This window comes from Limanda limanda, chromosome 17 (genome assembly GCF_963576545.1).
Source record: "Limanda limanda chromosome 17, fLimLim1.1, whole genome shotgun sequence".
Lineage (NCBI taxonomy): Eukaryota > Metazoa > Chordata > Actinopteri > Pleuronectiformes > Pleuronectidae > Limanda > Limanda limanda.
In genome coordinates, this window is record NC_083652.1 from 21,645,138 (window position 1) to 21,657,519 (window position 12,382).

General features: G+C 43.2%; 2 protein-coding genes and 1 long non-coding RNA gene across 3 annotated transcripts; 1 reads left to right on the forward strand and 2 right to left on the reverse strand.

The window, feature by feature from the left end:
• Nucleotide 1: 1 nt before the first annotated feature.
• LOC133023583 (medium-chain acyl-CoA ligase ACSF2, mitochondrial-like) lies at nucleotides 2–5,492 on the reverse strand. Its single transcript, XM_061090650.1, has 16 exons — nucleotides 5,185–5,492; nucleotides 4,211–4,412; nucleotides 3,785–3,913; nucleotides 3,563–3,616; nucleotides 3,298–3,416; nucleotides 2,779–2,941; nucleotides 1,943–2,038; nucleotides 1,706–1,857; nucleotides 1,531–1,622; nucleotides 1,359–1,435; nucleotides 1,152–1,259; nucleotides 925–1,076; nucleotides 675–816; nucleotides 463–573; nucleotides 316–384; nucleotides 2–213 (listed from the first exon to the last, which is right to left on the reverse strand). The coding sequence occupies exons 1-16, from the start codon at nucleotides 5,295–5,297 to the stop codon at nucleotides 163–165; spliced, it is 1,830 nt and encodes a 609-aa protein (XP_060946633.1). The 5' UTR covers nucleotides 5,298–5,492; the 3' UTR covers nucleotides 2–162.
• Nucleotides 5,182–8,645, forward strand: LOC133023588 (uncharacterized). Its single transcript, XR_009683069.1, has 3 exons — nucleotides 5,182–5,531; nucleotides 7,441–7,595; nucleotides 8,345–8,645. It is a non-coding gene; the product is annotated as an uncharacterized LOC133023588 (long non-coding RNA).
• Nucleotides 7,067–11,337, reverse strand: LOC133023584 (medium-chain acyl-CoA ligase ACSF2, mitochondrial-like). Its single transcript, XM_061090651.1, has 16 exons — nucleotides 11,234–11,337; nucleotides 10,457–10,658; nucleotides 10,198–10,326; nucleotides 10,025–10,078; nucleotides 9,804–9,922; nucleotides 9,298–9,460; nucleotides 8,892–8,987; nucleotides 8,659–8,810; nucleotides 8,482–8,573; nucleotides 8,312–8,388; nucleotides 8,120–8,227; nucleotides 7,891–8,042; nucleotides 7,631–7,772; nucleotides 7,401–7,511; nucleotides 7,250–7,318; nucleotides 7,067–7,147 (listed from the first exon to the last, which is right to left on the reverse strand). Exons 1-16 carry the CDS (start codon nucleotides 11,335–11,337, stop codon nucleotides 7,097–7,099), a joined length of 1,821 nt encoding a protein of 606 aa, XP_060946634.1. The 3' UTR covers nucleotides 7,067–7,096.
• Between the last annotated feature and the right edge of the window lie 1,045 nt (nucleotides 11,338–12,382).

Consider the following 12,382-nt stretch of genomic DNA (forward strand, 5'->3'; position numbering starts at 1 on the left):
ATTAATAATGAACTGTTGAGATTTCAGGTTTTAATTTTTTAAAACATAAAACTTAAAAAGATGGTAAAAACCAAGAAACAAATCAGTGTTATAGGTCCAATTCAGTTCTTGGTACAAAATGCATGACTCAGCAGGTTCCTGCAATGTCCATCAGTCCACAAATCAAAGGCCCAGGTTCTTCTCCATATCCTGCTTTAATATGTTCTTCTTGATCTAAAAAGAAAAATAAGGAAGCAGCCATCTCAGTTGAATCTTGTTAAATCAAAAATAATCATGTTGATGGTTTAGACGTTTTACTCTTGGAGCAGAAGTTACCTTTCCAGAGACAGTCAGGGGGTAGCTGTCCACAAAGATCACATAATGAGGGATTTTGAAGTGAGAAATCTAGAAAGAACAGAAAACACACATCAGACCCCAGAGTGTTCAACTGTGTCCAGACACATGTTGAGTGTTGTTTATCACCTGTCCTCTGCAGAACGCTCTAATCTCCTCTGTGCTGCAGGTCTGACCTTCCTTCAGCCTGATGCAGGCGCACACCTGCTCCCCCAGCCGCTCGTCTTTCACTCCAACCACCTCAGAGACACAGAACACAGCCGATTAATGTGACTTCTCCGTGGATTAAATCTCAACTGTTTACAGATACGTTGCTGCCCTCCACTGGTCGTGACTCTCACCTGCACTTCAAGCACTTTTGGATGTTTATAGAGAAGCTCTTCTATCTCAGCAGGGTAGATGTTCTCCCCTCCACGGATGATCAGGTCCTTAATACGTCCCTCAATTCGGCAGTATCCCAGATTCGTCAGGCTAGCTGTGTCACTGCAGGGGGGGCGGAACAAGTGTGCTAATAACTTTTCAGGTATCTATACATGAATGCATTTTCTTCTGTTAAGTTGAATGAAGTATTTCATTCAACATTAATCTCACCCGGTCCTGAACCAGCGATCTTGGGCGATAGCCTCTCTGGTTTTATCAGGCTCGTCCCAGTAGCCATGCATGACACAGCTGCCTCGGATCAGCAGCTCTCCCGGCGCCCCCAGAGGGACGAGCTCCCCTGTGTTGGGGTCCACCACTTTTGCCTGTGGTTACACGTTTCCTGTTAGTAGCTTATATCACGGCTGAACCTTGCGGACAGGAGCTGAGAGGGGACGTACCTCAGTGTGGTTCATGATACATCCAACAGTATTCATCTTGAGCTCGTCGCTGTCTCCTGGATATCCCAGAAACGTGATGGGGCTGTTCTCAGTAGTCCCATAACCTATCTGTCAAAAACATGACGGACACGTGCTCTTTCATGGGCGGAGGGATAACTGCAGGTCGTTTGCTTTGTTTGAAAAAGGACAGGACAGGTGGACGCTCACCGTGATCTCGTTCATGTTCATGTCTGTTTTTAGTCTTCTCACAACCTCGGGGGGGCACGGAGAACCCGCCATTAAACCTGACGCATGAGAAAACGGACAAGGATGCTTCAAATGACGGTTCGGCATCGAACCCAATTCATTGTGGCATAGTTTTAACCATCACACTTCTCACCAGCTTCAACCGATGACAAATCATACTCGAGTAAATTCGGTTGGCCGAGCAGGTCGATGAACATTGTGGGAGTGCCGTAGACGAAATTGCACCTTGAGTAACAATAAAGAGTCAGTGAAACGTGGATGGTGGAATGAATTTGAAACTCTTCTGGACGACGAACTTTGGGTCGTACCTTTCACTCTGAATGGCCTTCAGGTTGGCCTGGGCGTTGTAGGCCGACCCAGGGAAGACGAGCGTGACGCCGTGCACGGCCATGTTCATGCCTCCGAGCACCGAGCCGAAGCAGTGGAACAAGGGCACAGGGACGCACACTCGCACCTGAGGCTTATGCAAACACGCAACACAAAGATTACTCACATTTCACTGTTTGTGTTTCCCCTTGAAAACAAAGAGGCAAATATGGACTTACTCTTGATGCGTAACCCAATCGCAGACCCGCGAAGTAGGCATTGTTTACAATATTGTGATGGGAGAGAGCAGCACCTTTCGGACTTCCAGTGGTGCCCTAAGAGAAAAAAAACATGCCTCCTGATTCATCGTTAAATCACCTTCATACCAATCAATAATCATCTGAATGCTACGGCCGATCGGAGACTTGTTATCGTTTTTTTTTTCATTTTAGTTGAGTTTCCAGTAGTGTTTCCACTGTCTCCTGTCGTAAAACCCTCAGTCTGGTCAGGGGTTTTTTTGGGGAAAGGGTGGAAAAAAAGACAGATGGCTGTTTGCAGGATGCATAGTGAAGAGGTTATGTATCTTTTAGTTTCTGTATGATTGATAACTTTAATATGACAACATTATAATTTTGTTTTCGTACCATTCATACTCTAACCCTAACCCTGTATAGATTGTTTCATCTGACCGCCCCTGGTCGATTAGACATTGAGATATAGTTTATAGAAAAAGCATATTTTCTCCCTTGTCTGATTTGCTTTCGTAGGCAGCAAAGAGAGGCAGCAACATTAAAAAGAGACAATTTCATAACCGGTTAAAGTTAAAACCATTGTTAAGTGGTTAATTCCAGCATGACAGTTTACTCTGTCACATAGCAGAAGTTCACAGATCTTCAACGGCCAAAGTCTACAGATCTGAATCCAGCAGAACACTTTTACAATGTGATCAAATAAAGGTGAAGCTAAAGCAGAAAATATGCGATATGATCACGTCAACACGAACTGGAATCTCACAGGAATGCTTCCGGCGTTGTGTGGAATCAAAGCCACAAAGGGCTCAGGCGGAGATGCTTACTGAGGTGAACTGGATGTTGATGGGGTCATCGAAGGACAGCTTGCTCTGTAGCTCCGTCAGCTCTCGGTGGTGCCGACTCTCTCCCGCTTGAATCACATCGTCTACGTGGAGCATCCCCGGCTGTCTGCTGTCGGTCAGAATCACCATTCGCAAGTCTGGTAACCTGGGAGAGCCAAGACAGGATCTTTATATTATCCAGAAAAACATCAACTGTACACCAAGTCAATAAGTGTGGAATTTATTGGAATCTATTAGCTCTGCCGAGGAGGTTATGTTTACCAAAAGCGTTTGTTAGTCAGCAGAATAACTTTTTACGTTTTACCCTTTTTTTAACATTGGGAGATAGGGTGTTTATCAAAATGTTTGTGAACTTTCGAAAAATAATTCTCGGAGCTTAATGGACAAAAAATGTGGTTCCATAAGTTGGGCCTTGGTGAAGGTATGCGTTCTACTGAGTGCTATTCTAGTTCCAAAAAATGGAATGTGTGTCTTAAGAAGATCTTGAAAGATCTTTCATACCTGGAGCTTTTGATTAAACCGGCTGATGTCAGGTCAGCCTCTGGGCAGATCTCCCTCAGCATCTCACAGAACTTCTGGGTTTTAAAGTGAGTCGGGCAGACCACCGCCTTACACTGGACCTGGACGACACATATTCATTCTGTTACTTTTATATTCTCAAAGGAATTTGTTCACATGAAAGTAGAACATTTACCAACTTTTTTTCATTTTAGTGTTGCTGAGTAATATATTAGGTAGGCTATGTGGTTGTGTAATTAATCTTTACCTTCTTTAGAGTAAACTCCACTTCCTTCACCTGATAGGCTGGGTTCAGTGACACCTGCGAGGACAACAGTTTAAAGTCAGCTCCTCAGCACACAGTTCTCAAAGGCCTTAACATAGCACACACACAATATTGTATCATGTTGAGTTTACATGTTCGTACTGGGAAACCTATTCAGTGACTTCAGTGTCCTGCTCACTCTGCAGATGGAAATACAAAACTGACCATTATGATTCCAGCCTTGGCCGTAGCGAACTGGAAAAGGATCCATTCATATGTGTTGGGTCCCCAGACTCCCAGTCGGTCGCCTCGCTTCAGGCCCAGAGCGAGGAGACCTGCAGCCGCCTTGTCAACCTGCACCAACGACAGGTAAACTAATTAATAACAAATCTGAATCAGTGCCACAATCAGAGCTGCTACGTGGAATGTAATTAATATGTTACTGAGCCTGATGATTTTTTTTTCTTCCAAAAAAGATCCAAAATCTGCTAAAGGAAACTAAATTTGCTTAATTCAAAGTTGTTGATTAACCAGATTAAAAGTTTTTAAGGAAATAGGCACAATCTGAATCTCAGGACTACTACTAGTTATGTGTAAATGTTGATGGGTATGTTGGCTCCTGAAAGACAAAGTTGAAGGCTCGAGACGCACATCCTGCTGAAACTGTGCAAAGGTTTTCCGGACGCCGTCCTGCAGCAAAACCACAGCTTCACGGTCAGGCCAGCGTTCCACCGTGGCGTCCAGGCTCTGGCTGACAGTCTGGGAGCGCAGAGAGACGGAGGAGGCGCCATGGACATAACTGCTGGTAACAGAGGGTTTGAGAGGAGGACTGTCCACGTGGAGCGACCTGGCACTGCAGGGGGAAAGAACACAGGAGTCAAATACTGAGCATGGGCAGTGATTGGGAATTAACAATTAACTGCATCTTTTTGGAAAGAATACCCACTCTACACTATAGATTATATTGAGAGGAAGACATGTTATAAAGACGAACAGTCTTATACACAACAATGTCCAATACTTATATGTGCATCACATTTAATCTATATTTAGTCTCTGCATTTGTAGAATATCACTAAGTTAGTAAATATTCCCATCTTGAAGTAAGGAGCTGTTCTGTCTATTATAGACATGTTGATATCACACTTGAAATCACTAAATAGCCTGATGTCCCACGTTTTTCACATGCACATAAACGCAGCATTCATTTCTCCATATTTGTGCAGCTGGACGTCTTGAAAAAAGTCCCGAGAATCCCAAACATGCATCTGATCCGTGTGCACACACTCAACAACATGCACACACATACAAAATCATACGAATATTGGTTGTATGGCTGCACGGAAACTTTTTATCTGAGAAGTGAAAGTAAAACAATTGAACATAAAGTTACACTGGCCGATAAAGTGGTTTTAAATGTGTTAAAATGACTTGTGTGTGGATGTGAACAAGCGATTTTACGCATGTCTCGTTGCGCAAATTTGTAACATTATGTAACACAAATATGCGACCCCACCTCAGACGCGATTTGACATTTAGCATCAATAAAACATGTCTCAAAAGCAAATATATTCGGTAAAGGTGTCAGTGATTCGATCGGAAACACTGGAGAGAATGAAACTTACCATCGGAGCAAGGTCGTGCTGCAGGATTTCAGTGTCCGGCCGCGTTTCAGTGCATCCACGGATCTGAGAGAGTGAGCAGACCTCAGCACCGAGGAACAGATCAAAGCTGACATCGCTTCTATGACACAGATATTTTGGGGTCAGCGGGAACTGGATACACTCAGATATATGAAGACATCTGAGGAGGAGCTGCTGCTTCTTCCTGCCTGTCTGGTTTTCCGTGCTCAACTTAAACTTTAACCTCCCCTGAGCCTCCCTGGCTAATGACTGACGACGTTTTAACACACTTTGAGGAAAGGCCCCACAGCTGTTTGTCCCTGTGTGGTGGAAACACACATGTTTGCTGGGTAAACTCTCTCCATACATGTGGCTACACCTAAAAACTGAACTTTGAAGTTTCACTCAACTTTTTCGTCATGTCTCTAAAGATAGATACAATTCAAACAATCTGAAAATGAATTTAACATTTATTAGACATGCACAACTTCAGATCTACACTGGATTCAAACTCAGATTCCTTCAAACTCTGTGACCATGAGTTTCCATACAGGGCTGTGGGATGTCTGGTTATGCCTGTATCAATAATGACATATGATCTTTTTGTTAGTGTCTCAGCCACACGTACAACCATTGAAGCTTTTCTGTTTGTTAAGGTTGTTGTTTATTTAAGGTTTTATAATACTGCCACCGCCCTTTAAACCTGGTCTGGTATCAGAGGAAAGAGAATAATCACCAGTAGGGGGAATAAAATAGAAAAAAAAACAAAAAAGTTGTGCAATACAAATTCATTAAAACTACAAACACCAAAAATCAGGAAACTCAAGGGTTGAACTTCTGAAAAGTACAGGCTCCTTCCCCAATCCGCTAAAACACACAACAAGGCAAGCGGGTTCAAATATTACACAATCAACGGGTCGAACACAAGACTGCAAGCACAGCAAATAATTGCACTGCACATAATACATAATACTGCACGGCAATCAATATGTACCACTAAGTGTAAGCAGGTCAGACCCAAATGCTACCAGTAGGGGGAAGCAGAGGGCCACACTGACAACATATTTAAGATTCCTCACAGACAAATACAAAACCCTTTGACAAAACATCACACACTAAACGTTAAAGTGTATTTATTTTTTTTGCTTATCTCGCCCTGGCCAAGAAACAAGACTTCTCCTTCGCTGTTGCCGTAACCAAAACAGTGACAATAGCATAATTCCCTTTTACTTTGAAATTCTACATGATATTGTATAGAGTGAGAAAAGACTTATAATAATTGATTATTCCAGCCTCGGCTGAAGCGAAATGGGAAATTCAGTATAATTGAGATTTAAAATAGAAGAGCTATGGTGTCCTTATTGTGTTTAGATGCTGATGGATATGATGGCTCTTAATATCTAATGGCAAAAATGTGCCACTCACATCCTGCGGAAACTGTGCAAAGGATTTAACCTACTGTTACCATTACCACCACGCAAGAGTTTATTATTATTATGAATAGATTACATTATGAAATAGCTTTTGTTAAACTGCATGTCATAAATATTTGACCACTGAATTGTGAAATATTTTCTAAATTATTATCTAATCTTAGTTTTTAAAGTCAGATATTTTAAAATATAGTTTTTTAAAACAGATTTTCGATACGTACATATAGTTGTGCCGGCAACAGAAAAGAGACGCAACTGAAACGTATTGAATCAATGTGTATTCAAGTAAAGATGAGGTAACAATACAGTGTATGTGGCAGAAAACTGTAACCATGTTAATAATGTACAATTATGATCAAAGATAAAGAACCACTATCAAAATCTAAATTTTCTTAATAATTACATACAAATTGGAAAAGTACAAGATTGGTAAGACTTCTTTCTTTCTCAGCAGGTTCCTTCAGTGTCCACCAGTCCACAAATCAAAGGCCCAGGTTCTTCTCCATATCCTGCTTTAATATGTTCTTCTTGATCTAAAAAGAAAAATAAGGAAGCAGCCATCTTAGCTTAATCTTGTTAAATCCAAAATAATCATGTTGATGGTTTAGACGTTTTACTCTTGGAGCAGAAGTTACCTTTCCAGAGACAGTCAGGGGGTAGCTGTCCACAAAGATCACATAATGTGGGATTTTGAAGTGAGAAATCTATTAAAAAAACCCAGAAAACACACATCAGACCCCAGAGTGTTCAACTGTGTCCAGACACATGTTGAGTGTTGTTTATCACCTGTCCTTTACAGAACGCTCTAATCTCCTCTGTGCTGCAGGTCTGACCTTCCTTCAGCCTGATGCAGGCGCACACCTGCTCCCCCAGCCGCTCGTCTTTCACTCCAACCACCTCAGAGACACAGAACACATGTTGAATTTCCACCACAGCCGATTAATGTGACTTCTCAGTGGATCAAATGTCAACTGTTTACAGGTACTTTGCTGCCCTCCGCTGGTCGTGACTCTCACCTGCACTTCCAGCACTTGTGGATGTGTATGGAGTAGCTGCTCTATCTCAGCAGGGTAGATGTTCTCCCCTCCACGGATGATCATGTCCTTAATACGTCCCTCAATTCGGCAGTATCCCAGATTCGTCAGGCTAACTGTGTCACTGCGGGCGGGGGAGAAATAACTAAAGTGTGCTCATAACTTTTCATGTATCTACTGTATACATAAATGCATTTTCTTCTGTTGAGTTGAGTAAAGTCGTCAGTCAACATTCATCTCACCCGGTCCTGTACCAGCGATCTTGGGCGATAGCCTCTCTGGTTTTTTCCGGCTCGTCCCAGTAGCCCTGCATGACACAGCTGCCTCGGATCAGCAGCTCTCCTGATGCCCCCAGAGGGACGAGCTCCCCTGTACTGGGATCCACCACCTTTGCCTGTATAGTTACAGGCTCATTCTAAGTCATCATGGAGATGTGTTGATAAAGGTTGCAGAAACAGAGAGGGGGCTTACCTCAGTGTGGTGCATGATACAGCCGGATGTATTTTCCTGCAGCTCTTCGCTGTCTTGTGGAAAACACATAAATGTGACGGGGCTGTTCTCAGTGGTTCCGTAGCCCAACTGGCAAAACACGACAGATGCATGTTTTTTTTACAATGGACAAGTAAATGTTTGATTTATTTGGTAATATATTCGTATGCTCACAATCATGTTTTTCATGTTCATGTCTTTTTTCAGTTTTCTCACAATCTCCGGGGGGCACGGAGAACCTCCCATGAACCCTGGAGCACAACAGACGGACAAGGCAGCTCAGAGGACGGCTGAACATCGCACCAAATTCAAAATGACGTAATTTTAACTTTGAAACTTCTCACCAGTTTCAAGCGATGACAAGTCATACTTGTGCAAATCTGGTTGGCTGAGCAAGTCGATGAACATTGTGGGAGTGGCATAGATGTAATTGCACCTTGAGAAACAATAAATAGGTGCAGGCAGTGAATGTGCATGTTATACGTTTTAATTAAACTGTGGTGATGAACTTCATGTCGTACCTTTCACTCTGAATGGCCTCTAAATTGGCCTGGGCGTTGTAGGCCGACCCAGGGAAGACAAGTGTGACGCCGTGCACTGCCATGCACATCCCTCCGAGCACAGAGCCGAAGCAGTGGTACAAGGGCACAGGCACACAAATTCGCACCCCAGGCTGGTTAAAGTACGGCAAACAGAATTACTCACATTTCACTGATTTCACGCATTTTCAAACCAGATACAAAAAAGGACTTACTCTTGTTGCGTAGCCCATTCGAAGACCCATGAAGTAGGCATTGTTTACAATATTGTGATGGGAAAGAACAGCTCCCTTTGGACTTCCGGTAGTGCCCTGGAACAAAAGCATGACTCCATTTAAATCGTGGTTATGAGATACTCTCGAAAACCTTTAGGATGTGTTGCTGGGAGAGGGTCAGCATGAATGTGAAGCTGCAGAAACTGTCACATGTGATCTTCACAACATGAACATGAATCTCAAAGGAATCTTTCTAGCATCATGTGGGATCAACGCCTCAAAGAGCTAAAGATGAGATGCTAGTATGCTACCAATAATGTTCCTAACAATGTGCTGGGTCGGTGAAAGTTGCATCATAGTGTCAGTCCAGGTAATGTATTGCATGTGGTGCATTAATGCAGGTTACTGAAGTGAACTGGATGTTGATGGGGTCATCGAAGGACAGCTTGCTCTGTAGCTCCGTCAGCTCTCGGTGGTGCCGACTCTCTCCCGCTTGAATCACATCGTCTACGTGGAGCATCCCCGGCTGTCTGCTGTCGGTCAGAATCACCATTCGCAAGTCTGGTAACCTGGGAGAGCCCAGACAGGATCTTTATATTACATCCAGAAAAACATCAACTGTACACCGAGTCAATTGTGAGGAATTTAAGGAAATCTATTAACTCTGCCGAGGAGGTTATGTTTGCCAAAAGCGTTTGTTAGTCAGCAGGGTAACTTGGGTATTTTGGTGCGAATCCAGTTTTTTTTTTACCCTTTCTTTAACATTGGGAGATAGGGTGATTATCAAAATGTTTGTGAACTTTCGAAATCCTCACAAGAAGGTCATTTCGGCCTTGGTGAAGGTATGCGTTCTACTGAGTGCTATTCTTGTTCCAAAAAATGAAATGTGTGTCTTAAGAAGATCTTTCATACCTGGAGTTTTTGATTAAACCGGCTGATGTCAGGTCAGTCTCTGGGCAGATCTCCCTCAGCATCTCACAGAACTTCTGGGTTTTAAAGTGAGTCGGGCAGACCACCGCCTTACACTGGACCTGGACGACACATATTCATTCTGTTACTTTTATATTCTCCCTCTATCGTCTTTGAATGATACTAGTCAGATGTCAGATGTCAGATGTGTCACAAGCCTTTACCTTCTTTAGAGTAAACTCCACTTCCTTCAGCTGATAGGCTGGGTTCAGTGACACCTGCAAGGACAACAACACAGGGCAGGGGCTCAGGTTATCCTCTAACCGAGTGAATGACTATGACTATAACCACACAGCTATACAGTGCTGTAAAAGTACATAAAGCCTCCCTATCTGACCAGTATGATTCCAGCCTTGGCTGACGCGAACTGGAAAAGGATCCATTCATATGAGTTGGGTCCCCAGACTCCCAATCTGTCGCCTCGCTTCAGGCCCAGAGCGAGGAGACCTGCAGCCGCCTTGTCAACCTGCAGGTCAAAAGGTCAAACTAGTATCAACTCATAAAGTGAGTGCAATGATTAACTCTCAAAATAGAAGACGTATGGTGTCATTGTTAGTTTTATTGTGTTTAAGGGTGATGGTTATAATGGCTCGCACATCCTGCTGAAACTCTGCAAAGGTTTTCCGGACGCCGTCCTGCAGGAAAACCACAGCTTCACGGTCAGGCCAGCGATGAACCGTGGCGTCCAGGCTCTGGCTCACAGTGTGGGACAGCAGAGAGACGGAGGAGGTGCCATGGACATAGCTGCTGGTCAGAGTGGGAGTGCGAGGAGGACTGTCCACGTGGAGCGACCTGGCACTGAGAGCAGCATTCGTTTTAAAGGAAAGCACAGGCATTGATTAGAGCTTCACAAAGTTTGTCAAGACATGTCCCACTGGTGACTTGTCCTCTACATGACAGTGCTCACAGACTCTAATGGGAGCTGGAGGTCATGAAAAAACGGCACACGGAAATGGAGGTGTTCAAATTAGACAATCACACATCTTAAAGAATCTGTAAAATAAAGAATCTCACAAATATCTATTTAATATACTTTATAGGAATATGTTTCTGCACTTAAAGATTTCAGAAAGTAAAAATGGATACACGTGGAGTGAGATTTAAAAACATGTATGTTAAATAATGTGTATTCAGGTTTTGCACAAATTGTACACATTTGTTAAAATGTCTCTCCCCAATCAAGCAGTAAGACAGAGGCTGTCTCAGTAAAACAAGTAACTTTAAATCAACTATGATCAATTTAAATGCCTGTGATGATGGAAGGCACCTCCAGTCTAAATCAAAAGGTTATTCAGTAATAACAGAACATCTCACAAACCCAAAGGTCTCTAATAAATATAGTTGTGACTATTTTAACATGAGCATAAACTTACCACTGGAGCAAACTCCTGCTGCATGAGTCCTGAGTTCTGCTGCACGTGATGAATGCTCGCTGAGCGCAGCACCTCAGCACCGAGGAAGAGATCCACGCTGACATTGGTTTGATGTGGCTATCGCTCAGTCAATATTCAGCCTGAGTAGAAGACAGTATGTCAGCCTACCTGATCCTGGATCTGGCCACTTGTTAATCTTTGATGCAAACTCGTCTTCACTGTTCAATGGTTAACATTGACTATCCTACAAAACTCAAACGTGTTTGAGTTGGGGGAGCAGGGGAGAGGCAGGTGAGGTGACTGACGGTGCCTTGGGGCGGGGGGGGGGGTGGTAGGTAGCAAAGCAGTTGATGATGAATAGCCTGGATGGAATGGAATGTCCTGGGTTCAAGAAAACGAGAACACGAGGACAAGAGACACGGGTGGAGGAGTTCCCAACCTAGGATGATGAGTAGGTAGTAGGTATACACACACACACACACACAAACACACACACACACACACACAGTTCTGAATGACTCAGCTCATTTCATCCAGTGCATTTCCAGTCACCCGGCCTATTACCATCTGTTTCTGCTGTGCTGTGTGCTGCATATGATTCCTTCACACACACGTTACACTACAATCTGGCCAAATATGGAACCCAACACACACACTCCCTCACCGCAGAACCACTTTGAGATGATGGAGAGCGTGCTCCAACACATGAGACCCTCATTACAACTGTCACATTACAAATGTCGTCTAGCGCAGCTGTATCATTAGATAATGTTTCTCTAAGGTGTTTAGGGCCAAGTATTATAACCTCCGTTTTATCTGAGTTTAATAAGAGAAAATTGCGGGTCATCCAGGTTTTTATGTCCTTGAGACATGCTCGAAGTTTAGTTAATTGTGTTAACTAAAGTGTGTCCTGATAATGTTTCCTAGTGGAAGCATATATAATGAGAATAAAATCGGGCCGAGCACAGAGCCCTGTGGAACACCATGGTTAACTTTGGTGCGCACAGACGACTCATCATTAATTTGTACGAATTGGGAGCGATCAGAAAAATAAGATTTAAACCAGTTTAGGGCCGTTCCTTTAATGTTAATTAACTGTTTTAGTCTTTGTAATAAAATTTGATGGTCAATTGTGTGGAATGCTGCACT